Consider the following 20,670-nt stretch of genomic DNA (forward strand, 5'->3'; position numbering starts at 1 on the left):
CAGAATCCTCCTAACCCTCTGCCCTATGAGTGGATGCTCCTTCATTCCTCCACGCCAATCCAGAATTCACTCAGTGTCTTTGCTGTAAACCTCAGCCTCAGGCTGGAGTCAGATGTCATCTCAATGAACTGGTCCTCTTCAGTTCACACCGGACGCGGAAGCGCCTCGCTGCGCGAGCGCCATTTCTGTTACTCAATTGTGCCGTTCACATCGGCTGCGCCTCGCGCCCTGCACCGATGGTTTCGGCGTCAAGTCTTCCGGCGTGAACAGCCAGGCGACTGTGCGCTAGAGAACTGCGCTGAGTGCCGCGCAGAGCGGGGTGGGGCGCTGGACCGGGAGGGGGAAATGTGATGCCGGGTTCCAACCATACACAGAAGCGCGGTGCTCCGCGCTGAGAGCCGCGCTGAGGGCCGCGCTGAGGGCCGCGCTGAGCGCCGCGCGCTTCCGTGTATGGTTGGAACCCGGCATCACATTTCCCTCTCCCGGTCCCGCGCCCCACCTGATATGCCTTCACGCCCCACAGTTTGAGAATCACTGGTTTAAAGTCAGAATTCTAAGAAAAAAGTCAGAACTCACTTGTTTTTTCCACAGTGGCCCTAATCCTCTTCCGTATGTTTAAGTATCAGACCTTTAAAATGGCAAAATATAACAGATCCTTTGGTCTGTGTGTATGTGTGCATGTGTTTGTTCTACCTGTAATGACCATTGTTACCATTAAGACAAGGAATACTCCAGAATAAAGTCAGACTCTAAACGTGGTCAAAGCAGGTGCAGGCTGCAGGTAGAGACACAGGCAGCATCTTAGCAGGATATCATGATATGATGATACAGAGTGAAACACAATTAATATCATAAAACACCTAAATTGTTCAAACATTTTATATAGTACCAGTCAAAACTCTGGAAAAACCTTCTCTTTTCTTTATATGTATTTCTTTCTACATTGCAGATTATTATTGCACACATCAAAACTATGAAGGAACACATTTGGAGTTATGTGGTAATCAAAAAAAATGCTCAACAAACCAGAATGTTTTATATTTTTGATTCTTCAAAGTATCCACCTTTTGCTTAGATGACATCTTTACACACTTTTGGCAATCTTTCAACCAGCTTAATGAGGTAGTCACCTGGAATGGTTTTCCAACAGTCTTGAAGTGTTCCCAGAGGTGCTGAGCACTTGTTGGCTGCTTTGCCTTCACTCTGCGGTTCAACTCATCCCAGACCATTTCATTTGGGTTTTGGTCATGTGGTTTTGGAGCCAGGTCATCTGACGCAACACTCCATCAATCTCTTTCTTGGTCAAATAGCCCTTACAATGCCTGGAGGTGTGTTTGGGGTCGTTGTCCTGTTTAAATTGAAATGCTGGTCCCACTAAGCGCAAACCAGATAGGATGGCATGTCGCTGCAGAATGCTCTGGTAGCAATGCTGGTTAAGTATGCCTTAAATTTTGAATAAATCACCAACACCATATCACCAGCAAAGCCCCCCCACACTATCACACCTCCTCCTCCATGCTTCACGGTGGGAACCACACATGTAGAGACCATGATTTGTTAAATAATGGTCAGAAAAATATTTGCAGAATATTATGATATCACAGTGACCTTTGAATTTTCAAATATAAACTATCATCACATTATTGTATTATACTTTTTTACTGAAAATCTGTTATAATCAGCACATTCATTATTGAGTTATGGCAATAAAATGAATTTGGGAGGTCATAGTGACCTCCCAAATTCAGGTCACTATCTTGAGGTCTTTCATCCTCAAGACCAAATAAACATTCCTGTCAGATTTGATGAAATTCCCTCAAGGCCCCCTCGTTCATGAAAATGTGACGGATGAACCCATAAAGCACAAACTCTGGCATTAATTTAGTTTATTCAAGAGTGTGCTCTTTTATTTTGAGTGATCTTTCTTCAGATTTTGTAATGATTTCCCTCACACCCTTGTCCTCTCTCTCAAACAAACCCTGATCACGGGCAGATTCTCTCCGCTCCTGCTCAAATTTGTTTGCTCTTAGATATGCTGTTGATGCATTCCTGTCCTGCGTTGTGCTTCAGTTTAAGTCATTCTCTTCGTGCTCTGTACACTCAAGAAAAAATGTTTACTCTGATTTTTTTAGTAAACTCTACATATAAACAATTGTGTGTGTAACTCAGTTTCAGAGATGAGCTGTGTGATTTTCTTGGATTTTTAAAACAGAGCCACTTCAATGTGGGCCACCCTCCAGTCGGCCCCCCTCGAAGTCTCTAAAATCGTATGTTGCTTCTTTAGGATCTTCCTGAAACCTGTGAAGTTCAGGTGATGTGGAGACACAGAGGGAGAGACAGAACAGCGTTTGATGAAAAAAGAAGAGAACAATCAATACTGGCTAATGAAACACTTGATGAAAGATGTGAAATGAGCTTAAGAGGAGTAAGAGCTCAGTGGGGATAAAAGCAGTTTCATTTACACATGTAAGCTCAACGTCCTTTCATTACTTAAAAAAGTTTTAATTGCTTTTGACTGAGTGAGAGCAAGCTGTGAACAACTATATTATAAAGTTAATATGGTGAACATTTTAGCTCATAGCACTGTATTCACACATCCAGCAGCTGCAGAGCAATATCAGAAGTTGCAGTTATTTGGTCTGGTTTGGACTCCACAACGTCTCTGCGGAATGCTTCATTACGTTCACCTGCTAATCCCTGACGTAAACACAAGGGGACAAAATTGATGGTACCCTTACTTTAAATAAAGACAATGGTCACTGGAATAACTAGAAACTGACAAGAGTAATAATAAATACAAATTCACTGAATTGAATTTCAACAGAATAATAAAAAAAAAACTACTTAATGAAAGTGGCCTGGACTAAAATGATGCCACCCTTAACTTAATATTTTGTTGCACAACCATCTGAGGCAATCACTGCAATCAAGCGATTTCTGTAACTCTCAAAGAGACTTCTGCACCTGTTAACAGATATTTTGGCCCACTCCTCATGAGCAAACTGCTCCAGCTGTCTCAGGTTTGAAGGCTGTTTTCTCCAGACTGCATGTTTCAGCTCCTTCCACAGATGTTCAATAGGATTTAGATCAGGGCTCATAGAAGGCCACTTCAGAATAGTCCAATGTTTTGCACGTCGTCATTCTTGGGTGTTTTTAGCTATGTGTTTTGAGTCATTATCCTGTTGGAGGACCAATGACCTGCGACTGAGACCAAGCTTCCTGACACTGGGCAGCACATTTAGCTCAAGAATGCCTTGATAGTCTTGAGATTTCATTGTACCCTGCACAGATTTATGATACCCTGTGCCAGATACAGCAAAGCAACCCCAGAACATAACCGAGCCTCCTCCATGTTTCACAGTAGGTACAGTATTCTTCTCTTTGTATGCTTCATTTTTGCATCAGCGAACATAGAGCTGATGTGACTTGCCAAAAAGCTCCAGTTTTGTCTCATCTGTCCAAAGGACATTCTCCCAGAAGCCTTGTGGCTTGTCAATATGCATTTTAGGGTTAGGGTCTTATTTGCTTTCAACAGTGGTGTCCTCCTCGGTCGTCTTCCATGAAGTCCACTTTGGCTCAAACAGCGACGGCTGGTGCGATCTGACACTGATGGACCTTGACCTTAGAGTTCACCTCTAATCTCTTTGGAATTTGTTCTGGGCTCTATGGTTACCATTCGTATTATCCGTCTCTTCATTTTGCTGACTCATGCGGACATGTCCAGGGAGGTTGGCTACAGTTCCCTGGACCTTTAGTCTTATAGCCTTTACCTTTAACATGCTTGTCTATAATTTTCTTTCTATTCTCCTGAGACAACTCTCTCCTTAGCTTTCTTTGGTCCATGTTTAGTGTGGTACACACCATGATTCCAAACAGCACAGTGACTACTTTTCACCTTTTATCCCTTGTGTTGTCCCTGCTTCCCCATGCTGTTGGCTGTGAGCGTTTTTGGTACTGCCAGTGATGGTACTCGAGCCTGTTCTTGCTCGTGATGAGAAGAAGAAGAAGAAGAAGAAGAGGAAGAAGAAGAAGAAGAAGAAGAAGAAGAAGAAGAAGACTTTTGAATAACTTTATTTAAGTAAAGAAATCCTTAATTATTCAAAATTATGTGTCACAGAAAATGTTAAAAACATTCGAGGCACCCATACATCATACACCAACGATAACATTTCCAGATGTTCTGTTAAAATTTTAAAACCAGTGAGCAAAGGACCTGTCCCACCCCCCACACTGCCCTGAATCCCTCCAGATTGTCCGTAAGTGTAAAATATGAATGTTCAATTCTGAGCCGAGCTGCCACCAAACCCCTCAGGCAGAGCAGTGGATCTGTCCAGCCTCCCCCCACCATTTTGTTTTTTCTACTAACCCAGATTGCTATCTTGGCATAAGCTAAAATAAAATTCATTAAAACCATAGTATGTTTTTTCCTGGCAACGTACTTTGGTCCAAAAACAAAGAGTGGTAGCGGGAAGGCCTCTCCTAAACCACCCACCCATTGCTGTAGCTGTTTAAAAGTGTCAGCTAACCTGGGACACAACACTACTAAGTGCTCCAGGGTCTCTGGCAGCGAGCAGAAAGGACACCCCCCCCCCCCCCCCCCCCCCCCAGTGCTTGGGTCCAGGTGGACCTGTATCTGTTTGTAGCTAGAGCTCCGTGTATAATTCTCCACTGGATGTCTGCCATCCGTTTCTCCACAGGAGGTTTGTACAGGACCCGCCAGCTGCCACTAGGGGAATAATCTGAGCCAAAAACCTCCGTCCATTTCGACTCCCTGACTCCTTCAAGAGAGCGACAGTTCAGGACCTTCACACAGCTGCAGTAGAGCTGTTTCCCTGCAGAGGTGTTGAAAGGGCCCAGTGCTGGAGTCCTGAGAGTTAGCAGTCGGCCACTCTCTTCTCTCCACTCCCCCACTGCAGGACTCACATTCAGGATAGGAAACTGGTATTCTTCTGTTCTTGTCCACTGGTCAGCCTGGCTTTGGCTCTGGGCGAAGGTCCGAAGAGGCTGGGGCAGTGACTGCCACACCTCATCCACGAGGCTCCGCACCATCCTGGTAGATTTTATACCTGTCAGCTCCGCCAGCCTCTCCAGTGATGTCCGTGTCAGGTGGCCCAGCTTCCCTATTCCTGCCTCCCTGAACTTGTTTTGTATTGTCGTTGATGAGGATGTGGATGTTAGGACCAGGAAACCAGCTCTAGAGCAGCAGGCGGGCCACAGCCGACCAGCACAGTGTGGATCCGTACAGCAGCCTCTGGGCGGCCTGCAGTCTGAAAGCAGCAGTCCTGGATATGATGTCTGTCAGTCCATGGCCCCCCTCTGCCACAGGGAGGTACAGCACGGACGCCCGCACCCATTGATGACACGACCAGATGAAGTCCACCAGCAGCCTCTGTAGTTGTTGCAGGAGTCCCGGTGGAGGAGTCAGCACCTGGAGTCTGTGCCACAGGGACGCTGCAACCAGGTTATTGACGATCAGAGTTCTTCCCCTGTAGGACAGCAACCATTTCCATTTAGACAACTTGAGCTGCACCTTCCCCAGCACTCCCTCCCAGTTCTGCCTCTCTATCTCTTCACTGCCTAAAAACAAACCGAGGACTTTTAACCCTTTTACTCCCCATGTCAGGTTCCCAGGGAGACGGGGTACTCTCCCTGCGTCCCACTGACCAATCACACATGCCTCACTCTTTTCCCAGTTCACCTTGGCTGTCGTAGCCTTTGCATACAATGCCAGACTGCCCTCTAATTCCTGTATGTCCCCCTGATCCCGGACAAGAATGTTTACGTCATCAGCATAAGCTGATATTATTTTAGGGGGACTTTGAGGCAGCTCTTGTACACAAATCAAAAATGTCACATTAAAAACAAATTGTCCTGGAATGACCTTCCTGGTACACAATTGATAGATTGGTCAGCACTAATAAATACTTCCATAAAAGCCTTGAGTCTATTTGCTAAAACCTTAGATAAAACCTTATAGTCACTGCACAAAAGAGAGACGGGTCTCCAGTTCTTCAGCAGGGTCAGATCTCCTTTCTTCGGTAGCAGTGATATTACCGCCCATCTGCAGGAGGCCGGAAGAAGCCCTTTAGCAAATGCCTCCTTCAAGACATTCAGCAGATCCTGTCCCATACTGTTCCAGAAATGTTTTAAAAAAACTGCTGATAATCCATCCAACCCTGGTGACTTGCCTGCAGCCATCTGAGATACAGCAGTGGTCAGCTCCTCCAGCGTGATGTCAGCGCTCAGGGTGTCTCGCTCACCTGGACTCAGCTGTGGGAGGTCCTGCAGCAGCTCGGCCACAGCCTCCCCGTCACACTCCTCTGCCCCAAACAGGTCGCTATAAAAGTCCACCAATGATTCATCAATGATTCGGTCATCTGCCTACAGATGACCGAATGACCAGGGCGAGCTCATCTCGCCGGTGACCGCAGTGCAGAGCTCCGGGGCACCTACATGCACATCTGCGAGACGGAGGTGTCCAGCATGGGGGTGTTCCTGCTGGGGACCGGAGCCTCCATACCGCTGCACGTCCACCCGGACATGAACGGGAATCTACAGAGCTCCTGATCCCCACGCTGCCAGCACATCCAGCTTTTTCACGTGACCTGCATCAGCCTATGCAACAGTCCCGATGCTCGGCCACGAGAAAATGAACGAATCTCTCTTTGAGAGGACTCGTTACTCCCGAGTCCTTGTAAGGATTCGTTCAAAACGAACGAATCGTTCACGAACGACACATCACTAGTCTGGCTCAGCCGGCTCCGGCCCGGGACCCACCGGACCGACCGCACCCGGCCCGGAATCCACCAAAACCACCGCCGCCACCACCGCAACCGGCGCCGCAGCCACCGGCACTCTCGCGGCCGGAACCGCTGCATCAGAACCAGCAGCCTCAGAGGACGTAGCAGCACCGGCCGACAATTCAGTAAAGTTGGCAAGATATTCATATATTCGGACTTCCCTGATCAATACGTCATAAGCAAAACGTTGTTAAAGCACAAACGCTGCATAATTCACACCGTAGTAATGTGGACAACGGGCTACAGGCAATTAGAGTCGTCCTCCGTGATGGACACGTAACATTGGTGTCTACGTATAGCTTGCTCAGAAACGAGTGTGCAGGGACCGTCTACAAAGTGCAACACAGAAAAGAGATATTAGAAAAATATTTGATAACCTCACCGAAATACTGTATATTCTCATCAAAATCTCGTTATAGGTAAAGCGAGTCCTGCTGACTATGCTAGAGAACAAAGTTTTTAAAAATATCATAATTTTTGGAAATATTTTTTTAGGGAAATTATTCAATAACTTCCCTGTTATAATGTATATTTCCACGAAAATCATGATACATCTCCTGGGAGTTCGGCTGACCTTGCTACAGTACTAACTTTGTGAAAAAACGATTTTGTACAATTTTGGGAATTATTTATTATGGAAAATATTCAATAGCTTCGGTCTCATACTGTATATTCTCACCAAAATCCAGACACAGGTCCAGCGAGTCCTCCTGACCATGCTACAGTACAAAGTAAAAAAAAATGTTATTTTACATACTTTTGGAAAATAAATTATGAATATTATTCAATAACTTTGGTCTCATATTGTATATTGTCACCAAAATCACATCACAGATTCAGGGAGTCCGGCTGACTATGCTACAGGTCTAAGTTTGGGGCAAAGTGATTTAGCGTAATTTCTGGAAATATTTTTCCAGGAGGTGGATTTCTCAGATGAATCTTTGGTTGAATTACATCACAGCCGCCGAAAATATTGCAGGAGACCTACTGGAGCCCGCATGGATCCGAGATTCACCTAGAAAACAGTTACGTTTGGTTAGGGTTAGGGTTAGGTAGACAACCCTTGTCTACCTTACTACGTTGTGAATTATGCAGCGTTTGTGCTTTAACAACGTATTGATCCGGGAAGTCCGAATCTGTGAATATCTTGCCAACTTTACTGGCCGACCGTCCCCACGCAGGCTTAGTCCCCCCGGCGCTGCCCTCCCCTCCCTCCGCTCCCGCGGACCCCGCCGCCCGTCTCCTGTGCGCGCACGTCACTTTCTTGTGTCCCACTTCTCCACACTGAAAACACTTCATGCTTCCCGAGCTTGCGTACACCATATAGAACTGTTCTTCATATCGAACCCGGAAATGCACGTCTAGTGTGTGAGACTCATTATCTAGAAACATGAAAGCTTGCCTCCGCAGAGACTGGACGTGCTTCAGCTTCAGGTCTTTGCAGCCCAGACCCATCGCGCGGAACCCACTCGCGAACTTCCCGAAGCGCCGCAGCTCTCGCTCCAGCGCCTCATTGGGGATGAACGGAGGGACACTGGACACGGTGATCCGGGTGGAAGCTACCGCTAACGGGGACACCTGAATGAACTCCTCCTCTACTGTAACCCCGCTTTCAATGAGCTTAGTGACAGAGTCTGGATCCTTAAAGAAGATCACCAGCGCCTTGTTCATCCTGGAAGCGTAGGTGATGTTCCCGTACCCTACCTGCTCCCCCACGGCCAACAGCACCTGCTCCACTGTGGAGACGAGCTGAGGCACCAGCCTGACGCCATGTCTCAAGGACATCAGCGGCGTCCCTGCGGACGCCATCCCCGCCACGAGACATGCACAACACACAGAAAACTACACTACACGTACACAAACACTACAAAACAATGATCATACAATAAACATATATAAACCTGAAAAAGTTTGAACGTGCTTTCCTTCACCTCCTCTCTTCACAACTACACCTCCACCAACGAAGAAGAAGAAGAAGAAAAGAAGGAGAAGAAAAGAAGACTCTCGCACAGTAATACAAAAAAAGAAATTCATTTTTATTATTTCTCCTTGTGTTGTCCCTGCTTCCCCATGCTGTTGGCTGTGAGCATTTTGGTACTGATTTAACCAACGACACACACACACACACGTTCCCCTCTGCTTCAAACAAACGGACGCACACGTTCCCCTCTGCTTCAAACACACAGCCCACCACACATCAGCACGCGTAAGATAGGCAATAGAAAAGCGAACAGCCCTTGCAGATGTATTTGTCACACCCGCAGCACTTTGTGTGAGTTTTAAAGTCCTTGTTCCTGGGGCATATCTGACACCTCTTCCTCATACTCGCCGCGAGCGGGGCTGCCACGGAGGCCGCGGCGGCTGCGGTTGCAACGACCAGTGCTAAACAGGCCGAGCGTCGTCTCGGTCGCTGTCAACGTGTCTCGGCTCGGTGCCAGCAGCGGCGGCCGCTTTCACGGCCTTCACGACCGCGGCGGACGCGCGATGTACGGAGCCACGAGAGCCTTTCCCAGCTGCTCGAGGAACACCCTCCGCTTGCCCGACATCCAGTCGGGGTTGACCTCTCGCCATATCACAAAGGCGTTGTAGGAAGAGACGTCGAGGATGTTGTGGAAGACGACCAGGGGCCAGCGCACCGTCTTCCTCCTGCAGCTGTACGTTCCGATCACCTTGTCCAGGTTGTCCACGCCTCCTTTGTTGCGGTTGTAGTCCAGGACGACGACCGGTTTGCCGTCCGCGCGGCCGCTGACGTCGGCCTCCGAGTGCCATGTGCTCAGGAGCACCACGTTCCTGTTTTTCTTCCTCTGGACGTAAGACACCAGAGTGGCGGTGGGCGTGAAGGCGAACACGGAGGAGAACGCCGCTCGGGACGGGAGCTCGGGCTTGTTCTTCCAAACCGTGCCGACCACGGTAACGTTCCTCAAAGGCTCGCGCCGGGGGGCGGGCTCGCGCTGCAGCTCGCGTTGACGGGCGTCTCTCTGATCGGGGGTCTCCTTGACCCCGAGACTCGCGAAGCTGGCCCGGTCCAGCTCCCTGCGTCATGCAAACGAACGTAATGAAAAATTACGATGAAGAAGAGTTACGAAGTTACAGCAGCAGCAGCAGCAGCAGAAGACTCTTGCTCAGTAATTTAATTTTTGTTTAGCTGCCCACGACACACGCAAAGACGTAGGGCACGTCTCTTGTAGTTCGGGGGTCCCCGTGACCCGAGGGCACGGGGCGCGAGCATCCCCGGCTGCCAGTGTTGTGTGCTGGAGCCTGTTCTTGCTCAGTGATAATACAAATAATAATAAGAAGAATAAGAAGAAGAAAATGCGGTGGCACACGTTTTACCCTTTTCAAAAAAAGAATTTGTATTGCTGTGTTGCTAATTAGAGGACACACCTTAGTTTAACATGTCCCTGTTGTCATGGCCCCTGCCTCACCTGCCTTCTAGCTTCTCTTTCTCTCTCTCTCCTTATTTCTCTCTCTCTCGCTTGTGTGTTCAGGTGGCGTCACTAATTGCTGATGAGGGCCTGGTGTGCTGGAGTTGGGGCCTTGATTGACCAGCTGCCTTTAAAAGCTCCACTCCTGCTCTCCGTCGGTGCCGGACTACAGACTAAACTCTAGTTACTTGTCGCAGCTTCATATTGTGAAGATTTCCGTTACATCCTGTTCGTTCCCGTCTGACCCTCTCTGTCTCCCTGTCCAGGATCAGTAGCTGGACTACTGCCCCGACTCCAGCCCCTGCCTGCCTGTCTGCCATCCTGCCTGCCTGCCTGCCTGTCTACTACCTGTCTGCCATCGTGCCTGCCTGCCTGTCTACTACCAACCTGCCTGTCTGCATTATTGGAGATCCAATAAATCTCATTGGACTTTACTTCTGCCTCAGCCTCTGTCTCTCCCTCTGTATCCAAAGCCTGGCCGTAACACCTATGGTCAAAATATTTTCAATCTTTTCTAGGGGTACCATCATTTTTGTTCAGTCCATTTTCTTTTGTTTTTCTTTTTAATGATTCTGCTGAGCCACAATTCAAAAGTAATGTCTGATTTGCATTAGTTCATTTTCAGTAAATTTTTATTTATTATTACTTTTGTCAGTTTCAAGTTAATTCAGTGACCATTGTGGGGTTTTCTTTCTTTAACAGAAGGGTACCAACAATTTTGTCCACGTCTGTATTATGGTGATAGGCAGGGGTGAAGTGAACAGTGGATGATGGTGCTGGTCCTCAATGACAATCACACCCCTTACATTACACATATTTATTTCCAATAACCGAAAGTGAATTCAATGACTAATTGGTTATTTTATTTGACAAACTGAGTAAATAATTAAAAATAAGAAGTTGACATTTAGTTATGGTAACACCTGTTTTAGCATGAGGAAAGGACATAAACAAATGATTGGACCTAAAATACCATAACTGGTGCATCTCAAACCATAACTATGAAGAATAAATAATATTAACTATGTGTCAACTTGTCTGTACTATTTTAATTATTTAAATATTAATGATTATGTTTTTAGTATACGTATATGAACAGAAACGCAGTTTTTGCTTTCATTGAGCCTTGGAAAATTGAAACAAAGCAGTAAAAATGTGTCCCTTGTGTTTGGTTATTTATGTGTGTTGAGATGACGTGTGTGTGTGTGTGCGTGAGTGCGTGCGTGATCGTGCTTATGTACCTGATAGTTCTGCAGTAGTATGAGGCTCAGGTAGAACTCTGAGAAAGCCAGCTGCAGATCCTGTGTTTACATCGTTCCTGCTGCGACAGGGCGAACACCGTCTTCCTCCTCCTCAATCCACTACTTTTAGCTGCGCTCTCTCTCTGGGCATCCAGTGATAGGGTTAGGACTGCAGCTCAATCTGAAGTGTGGCGAAACGCCGCTGAGCCTCAGCTAACTTTTCTGTAGATAGAGTAATCGAAAACGACAGAAAGGATGATATCAATTTAACACAGTTAAAATAACAGAACTTTATTAAGAATGCCCCACTAATGTTGGGTAGTTCATCCCTTTGCTCTGGATTCTTAAAGATGTTAGAAACTTTCCTTCCTGTATTACAATATTTTTACACATTCATGCTGTCCAACTCCAGTTCTACCATATCCAAAAGCTAATCAGTTGCAGTCCTTACCAGAGTAGAAGGTGTTGATCTTGGCCATTTCTTTTTCACATGTCTGAAAGAACTTCTCCTCAAACTTGGCGTAGTATCTCTTAAGTGTATCTTCATCTGTGACTGTGAGAAGATAAGAGTCATTAGATTCATGAACGAGACTTTAATGGACCTGAATTTAGATGAGAAATAAACAGGATACTGTGTGTTTAGTCCTGTTTATGTGTGTCTTCTTCTTATTTTATCACACTTCATACAGCAAAGCTCTGTACTGTCCTGGTCTGACCAGCAGATGGAGCAGAGACACAGCAGCAGGTATCCTGCTCCAAGATTATCCATAGCTGCTTCTGTTAACACCTGACTTTTTTTTTCATGCTTCCGTTTGTAAACATAGCTGAAACTTACCACTTCCATCAACTGTCCTCTCAGACTGCCCCCGCTAACGGGGCCTTAAAATGTGATCTGATCCCCCTGGGTTTGCTTTTCCCTTGATCTTCACGAAAATCGGTACACACGGGCATCATGACCAGACGAACAAAAAAGTCTCAAGTAGCTTTGTATATGGTGGCAATTTTTGACCATTTATACTTTGTTGTATTTGAACAGACTCCTCCTAGAGCTTCCCTCAGATCAACTTTAGATTAAGTGAGTGTCATCTCAACAACATGTAGATTAAATCTTGTTAACGTGGTGTTGGGCAAGAGTCCCTACAGAACTAACCATGTGGTGGGATCCACACACAATGGGTCGTAAAAGTGTGGCCTTTGAGCCAAGATGAAGCCAGCTAAAGTCTCCCTCTAAGATCAAGCATGGAGATTGTATCTTCTGGTGGTAACTTAATCCCTGGGGTCTCCCCAGACACCCCTGCTCTGCTCCTGGCCGCTCCCACTCTCCTTTGACCTCTGACACTCAATTGGCTAAAAGCCAGCATCATCCCATGACCACACCTCAAGGAGGCTAGGCCTCCACAGGTTAATAAATGCTGCTGCTCATCAATAATCGCTGTCCATTTCTCCCTGCTAAGTACTTCGACCAGGGCCCTTCGGGGCCTTCCAGATGTTCCAGCTCTAAAGGGTCAACTTTAACTTTTTATCAGCCATTCTTCCTGCTAAGGACTTCGACTAGGGCCCTTCGGGGTCTCCCAGATGTTTCTTTTATTTCTTTCATTTTTCTTTTATCTTAAGTTGAATCTTATTTTGAAAGACTGTTTTGTTTTTAACTTGAAAAGGCTGCGCACAGGAACTCGCTCGCAGGCCGAGCTCAGAAACTTTCTTTTCCATGATCTCCAAAACAACTGTGCCACTGCTGTTCATCCCTGCAGAAGAGACGAGGCAGAATTCCGTCAGAGAAGAGACGAGGCAGAATTCCATTCCAAGAGCAAGAGAAGTTCGCTCATTTCGGCCCAGCGCTGACCTCCGTTGCAACCACCGTTCCTTTTTACGTGTTACCGTCAGAGATATTGTGCGGAGATTTACATCTGTTAAAAGATAAATCTCATGTAACTGGACTGCCTGCTTCGCTGGAAGTTTGTCTCTGACGATGTTTTGAGAGCTTTCCTGATCTCTCTCTATCTCTCCCTCTCTCTCTCTCTTTTCTCCTAAACCTGTTTTTACACACGTCCCGACCTCCTTTCACATGTTTCATGTTACATGGAGAAATCTAGACTTAAAGAGCCTTTATACATCTCGACACCATTCGGCGCCAAAACCACGAGATAAGAAATCTCTGTCTTAAAAATTCCTTTGTTTAAAGTCTGACCGGCAGCCATCTTGCTTTTCGCAACTTGGCTTCACTTAGGCAACCTCCATCTTGGAAGTACGTGAATGTAACATCACCTTGAATTCGGCCAGAGGACGTCACCACGTGACCTCGTCATTACGCCATAGCCACTCCCCTTTCTCTTTCTTACACACACAAACACACACAGACAGGCAGACACACACGACCACACACACACACAGATACTCTGTATTACATGTCTGACAATTGTGATGAGTGCTGCTGCTGCTGTTGTCATCTTTGAAATATTAGAGTTTGTTAAATGAAGGATCATTAAATAACATTAACTTTATTTCCCCTTTAATAAATACTTTTGTAATTAATGTATTTGTATTTCTGTGATTATTTATGCATTTGTATGTGAATACAGCTGGATTACTATAGCCTGTGCTCAACTTAAAACCCTTCATTGTTTATTATATAATCATTAATATTGAATATTTAGATTATTAATATAACGTTTATCACTTGAGACTGATAACTATAGTTTGACTAGTTGGTCCCTGTAACCAGGGTGGTGCCCCGCTACGATAAGCCATGATTACAGATTGTATTATTTATCATTTCTAATTAATTGTTTTACTATTCTTAATTAATAGCTTTATAATTTTTAATTATTTTTAATAAATAATTGTTATTTTAATAATCATATTTCATGATTATTAATAATTAGCCAACGTCAAATCTACTCCTACTATTGCACAACAGTGGTGTGGCATCGTATTGTGATGATTCGACCAAAAATAGGGATTTATAACAACTCCTCTGTGCATTGGTCAATCAGCCTAAAAAATGTATCACACCATCATAGTACCGCCCTGATCAGATCGGAATTTCAATATTTACTCTAAAGCTTCTTCAGCACTGAGCCTACTGTTATGTGCCAATAAAAATAAAAATCATCTAAAATCTCTGATAATATGTATTAGAAACCAATCTTTTGAAAACTGCAAAGTATAATGTTTTTAGTGTGATCAGATTGTGTGATCATAAAGATAATAAAGTTATATTTACTTATATGTACTCCAGTGGTATGGCAAAAGGTATAAGTGCTGTTTAAGCAATTAAGATGGCTTTACAGAATCCTGCAAACTTTTTGATTTCAGACTGGTGCTGGTAGAGTCTAGAGTCTGGTAAACACTCATTGAACAGTGGACACAGAGAACCTGTGTGTCCAACCAATAACATGCACCCACTGTCACACCAACAACAACCAAACCCGCAGAACAGGTAGACGGTTTTGAGTCAGGCTGTGCACACTCAATGATTCACTGTGTTTCAGACTGGCTGCTTTTAGACAAGATACTAAATTAACTAAATTGTGTCCCAACAATTCCCTGCCTCCCTCACCCCTCCCTCCCCCTTTCCCACCAGCACACAAACAGCCACCACAGTCAGACTACAGTTATCTCATCATCCCTTTTTTGCCTTATTCTGCTATTTTATTTGTGTCTCAGCTCATGCCATCGTTATTATTTTCATTATTACCATTATGGCATGTCTGTCTCTCAGTAATAGGCTGTACTTTCAATTGGTCAATTGGTGTTTTTTAGTTTTTCAGCAACACTCCCTTTGCTCTCAGTTACACACACTTACACTTCACCACCCTCTGCAGAGGTGTTTTCTGCCATCATGGCGCTGCAGTAGTTAGACAAGGACATAGTTCACCATTTAAAATGATAAAGGCTGGTTTAATTTGTCGTAGCTTTTTGGAATATCCATCCTACTGCTTCATAGAACATTTAGACGCACTCTTGTTTTATATTGTTTTCATATATATTTATATATATGTACAGTATAAAGATATGTCATATTCAGTTTTGACTTTCAAATTAGATAATAAAAGAAGCTCCATGGCATTCATTCGCTGTCTGTAAAGGGATTAAACTGTGCCAGGTCAAACAACAATGATAGCAAACATCACATCCACACAAGGTTGGTAGCATACTTGTAAGATATGTTTGTATTTTTACACTGGTAACAAAAATGTCCAGGTATCATATTCCGTATCAGGAAGGGAAAAGTTTTATTGGAACCTCTGGTCCTGTGATGGAGGCTTTTGTTTTGGACTGGGAACTGGGGTTATTGTGGAATGTTTATAAAGCAGGAGAAGATGAACCAGAAAGGAATCAGAGTCTCAAAGCTAAACAAGTAACTGCGTTGTAGTCCTTCAATAGCCTGGAGCAGTGGTCCTGTATGTTTTCCTCCCTGGTGGGGTAGTGAAGTGCTGTGTGTATTTTGGCTGTTCACGCCTGAAGCTTACCCAAATAGTCAGGAGAGTCTGGATGTTTCATGCTGGTTACCTGCTTTGACAGATTTTGTGAAGCCTCACTTACACAGGCCTAAAATGGAACTTAAATGCAGACTGACAAACACAGTGTTGCAGGTTCCACCAGAGCTGAACACAGGAGTGGTTAAACAGGCAACAAGCCGACAGACTGTGCCGAGGGAACACTGACACATTATCTGGTGAAAAGGGATTAGCCTATAATAATTATGAACCTTTCATAACAATGAAATGACAAACAAAGAGTATCTAAAAATCTCAGAATTAAGACTTAGGTAACCAGACTATTCATATGGACACAGAAGTGCACTTTTAGCCTTAATTCAGAGTTTTAACTGAGGGAAAAAAAACACATCTTAACCAAATTTTTGTGTTTGAAGTGTGCAGTTTTTTTACTACATAAAACTGCAGTTTAAGCGTTCATTCACTATTTGAAGACTTTTTGGTTTGTGTAACTGAGATGCGGATTTAGCTACCATTGTTAAGAAAAACTGCAGTTTCAGACTTTATTCACTGTTTTAAGCATTTTACTGCAGTGTGTGTAACTGAATGATTAAAGGTCACCATAAACCACAGACTAGTTAGTTAGTATGTAACCTGTGTTTTTGTGTAGCAGGTTCGGTGGGTTAGTCCCTTTTGTTTTGAGGGTTGATATTGAAGTAAAACTTTAGTTTAACTTTGGGCTAATTTGCACTACCTTTATCTAATCTGTTATAGGTACTGGCCTCCCCCGTTTCCAAGAGGAGGACCACTTTCTGTTACTGTTTCATATTTATTTGTTTATGAGCAGACATTAAATCATGACAGAAAGCACAACCACTTTACAGAGACATTTGTATTTAGTTTACAAAAACTTTAAATATGTCACCACACAAGTAATAAAAAATAAGACAAATAATTAAAACAAGTGTACAAGTTGTCTTAAATCACATACGTACATGGCCAATGCATTTTAACATACAACCTTTCCTAATAATAACAATCGGTCGAATAACCAGTGAACTTCCATGCAATAGTAGATACGATTTTTTTTTCAACATTTCTCAGCAACATTTCAACATTTAGTTGGCAGGACAACATGACATGATTCAATCATACAGTTTGCTCTGCCAACCAAAGACAGCATGACAGAGTGGACTTTAGTGCTCTTTCTCACAACACGAGGGAGAGAGATATACTCCAGGCCTGCAACCATACAAAAATGCAAGTCATAAAGGGGCAATCTGTGCGGTTTGCCATAATGACAAACTCCACAAAGACCGGCCCCTTTATCGAACATTGTTAGCAACATTTCTAACTTCAACATGAGTGACTATAATCCCTTTAAATTTACCTTTAAGAGCTAAATAATCAGGTACATGTAGATAGACATATTTTTTTCTAAGGATTATTCTGTACATCACAAAATGTCATTGATACCCATTTTTTCTTTCTTTATATGTTGAAAAGTATTGTTTATTTCTACAATACAATATGAAATAGTACCAAAAACTGGACACTAAAACGTGGTTTAAAACAATACTGTGTGTGTTTTATGATCTATCCCAAACTGTCAAACAACACTGTCTCACTGACAGGTTCCTGTCCAAACACAATAACACCAGCATTCATATATACATATACAGACACACAAACAAACAGAGGAAGAGAGACAAGTTCGAAACGATGGGATAAATTAAGACCCATGCAAGTTCCCACACCCTCACAGGAAGAACTTAGGCAACAAGGTTGTACAATGTAAGAACTGAAGTGTTTAAAAGAAATAGCACAGACCGGATAAATTAGTTCCACCTTGCCTAAACTGAAACATTTCAAATTAAAAAACAAATCCAATGACTGACCCAAAGATGGTGTTGGTTGATGAAGAACATGACATGTGGTTAAAAAAAACATGACACTATTAACATTTGAGCTTGAATATTATTTCTTATAACATTTAAATAACATTTTACAGCCACATCTTTTACACTGCTTTCAGACATGTACTGAACTCAAGAGTTTTTGAGGACTTTCTCAGACTGGCCCCCAGGAAGTCTGGGGGAGCTAATGCGAAAACACAGCAGGAGATCTTCCACAGGATTCACCATGAGGGATGGGGACGCTGATCCCACTTCTAACATGCGACAGATGGAAAAATGAAAAAACAAATATCTCCAGATGAAAACGTGAAGACACCTAGAAGTCAAGGACAAAAAAAGTGATCTTTGCAGCGATATTAATACGTTGCATCCTGCCTCTGCCCGCTGTGCCAGTCCTCACCTGAATCCTGTGGAGGATTTGATACTGTTGTGAACGCGTCAGAACGGAGAATCTTCCGTTGCGACTTCCTGTCTGGAAACGGCTTTAGTTTGGTTACATGTTATTAACACTCGATTTTGACCCTAGGCCCCTCTATAAGACAGGCCTCAGATGTCACCTTGAAACATTTTCCATTTCAGTATATGTTTACCATTTAATCAAATTGCCACTACTAATTACCACAGAGTGAACACGGGGCCCAGTTAATAATCTATCATTGTTGTTTAAAACATAAATATAAAGAAAGCAATCTCAGCAGTACACACTCATTCTCTATAGTTTTCTCTCTCATCCTCTCAGAGAAGTAGTGGTTGTTGTTCATGGTGATGTAGTGTTATCGCTTCAAAACATGGTACACCTTTTCCCCCTTTTCTTTACTGGTGGAGGGCAGAGCACAGCTCGGATGGCCTCATCGAATACAGTCTTCAGGCCTCGCTGGGTGAGCGCAGAGCACTCCAGGTACTTCACAGCCCCTGAGGACCAGGGAGAGGACATGATGGGAAACATAGTTCTCAGTGACACTGCTTGTGGTGCTTTTGATGCAGGGCTAAAGAATATTTGAAAGAAGACAGCTACAATCCAACATGTATCATCCACCTAGGGCAACAGGACCTGACACCTTGTCTGTTTCTCCCTACAAAATTCTGATGCATTTGCAAGTTAGTCAGGAGTCTTTCAGTACATTTTTCCAGGTCGTGTTATCAACGGTCACAGATCATAATACCCCCGGACACAATTGCATCCACCTACAACCAATCAGAGCTAATAAAACATTTAACATAATATGTCATCAAACATGTAAGTGCAGTTTATTGTTCTTTTAGGCAAAATATATAGTCCAATTTGTTTAACCCTGTCTCCGTAGCAGATTCCTCTTGATCGTTAATGAAAATGCATCTTTGCTTCCATGATAATATTTATCTGAAATTTAAATTTCTTCTTACAGCCTTACAGTATGAGGGTTCCTGATACACTATTTGACAGGATTTGCGATAACTTCCTCCCTATATTTCACCTGCCTAATAACAAGGCTACATTAACTTAAACAAGGCTACAATGATTATAAAAGCATATTTTTGATGCAGATCCAACCTCACCTTCATTTAAAATCACAGAAAAAACTCTCAGTCCTCATTCTTCAGGTATCCCTGACTTCAGACCTGCAGGTATTAATATTACTATTGGCCTATTATATATTCTAAGCACTATTATCATTACTATTACTATTGGTTGTGCTATCATTGTCTCTTTTACAACTAGTCAGTAATTTAATACAACGGTTACCCAACTGTTCTGCCCTGTCAATATCATAATGCAAAACATATGCAGTTGTGCATATGATTAATGGTCTGTATTTATATAGCCGTTTTCTAATCATAAGGACCACTCAAAGTGCTTTGCAGTAGTTTATTGCCACTCACACACACATTCATACAGTTCATCTAAGGGCAGCAGTCTTTCTATGAGGGGCAGTTCAGGGTTCAGTGACTTGCCCAAGGACATTTTGGCATGCAGATGTGGTAGACTTGGATCGAACCACAAACCATATGCCATACACAGCCTTACCAATCTCTCTTGCCATCGCCAGGCCCTGCGGGTAAGTAATGGGAGAAAGCTTCTTGTCTCGCAGCCTCTCAATGGTATCTTTGTCATCTCGCAAATCTAGCTTTGTGCCCACCAGGATGATTGGTGTGTTGGGGCAATGGTGTCTCACCTCAGGGTACCACTGTTGCGCCACACACGTTCACACACAAACACACAAGCGTACATATGCATATACAAGGGACAAAGTCAATGAGAGAGGAAAAAGAGAACAGTTAGCTGGATACAGAGGGAGAGCAATGAGTGCCTTGCCAAGATTACATTCAACAAAAATGGATCGGTCTGCAAGAAGGCATAAATTGGTCTAAACACAAATATCCAGTCACATCACATCACATCACATGATGAGAGAGAATCCCGACAGACTAGTATACAGACTCTACAGAAGGAGGCGGGACCAAAGAAAAGTGTGATTTGATATGAGAGCAACACATGATGCTCAGCAGACTACACCACAGCAGGCCATCACGCACCTTCTGCAGAGTGTTTGCACTAGTTCAGACCTCATCTAACAACATGTCTATGTGCCACATCCCTGGGGGGAAAGACTTCAAATTTAGACCGTTCTAAGCCAAGGTCTGGACAAGTGAGGTAACAGTGTAATAACCAGGTGGAGCCATAGATGTGCCTCCTTGTGGTCAGACTCGGCTTGAAGGGGAAAAGGAGGTGGGCTGGTCAGTCAGCGTACTGACCTTAGCTCGGACGTTCTCAAAGGAGGCCGGACTGACCAGGGAGAAGCATATCAAGAACACATCCTGGGAAAGAACCAGAGAGATGGCTAGTTGAGAGCTAAATATGTGTGTGTGTG

The 20,670-nt window shown here is 44.0% G+C and overlaps 1 protein-coding gene and 1 pseudogene across 1 annotated transcript in view; both read right to left on the reverse strand.

Annotated features, from left to right (window-relative positions):
• Positions 1–285: 285 nt before the first annotated feature.
• On the reverse strand, positions 286–12,235 carry LOC133931756 (xenotropic and polytropic retrovirus receptor 1 homolog; annotated as a pseudogene).
• A 4,519-nt stretch (positions 12,236–16,754) lies between these two features.
• Positions 16,755–20,670, reverse strand: part of LOC133931520 (ras-related C3 botulinum toxin substrate 3) — a 32,200-nt gene continuing 28,284 nt past the window's right edge. Inside the window, exons 4-6 of the mRNA XM_062378416.1 lie at positions 20,555–20,617; positions 19,827–19,986; positions 16,755–18,733 (exon numbers count right to left, since the gene is read on the reverse strand). Of these exons, the coding sequence (XP_062234400.1) occupies positions 18,603–18,733; positions 19,827–19,986; positions 20,555–20,617 (354 nt within the window). The 3' untranslated portion in view covers positions 16,755–18,602. The remainder of the gene's footprint in view (positions 18,734–19,826; positions 19,987–20,554; positions 20,618–20,670) is intronic.

The sequence above is a fragment of the Platichthys flesus genome, chromosome 20 (assembly GCF_949316205.1).
Source record: "Platichthys flesus chromosome 20, fPlaFle2.1, whole genome shotgun sequence".
Lineage (NCBI taxonomy): Eukaryota > Metazoa > Chordata > Actinopteri > Pleuronectiformes > Pleuronectidae > Platichthys > Platichthys flesus.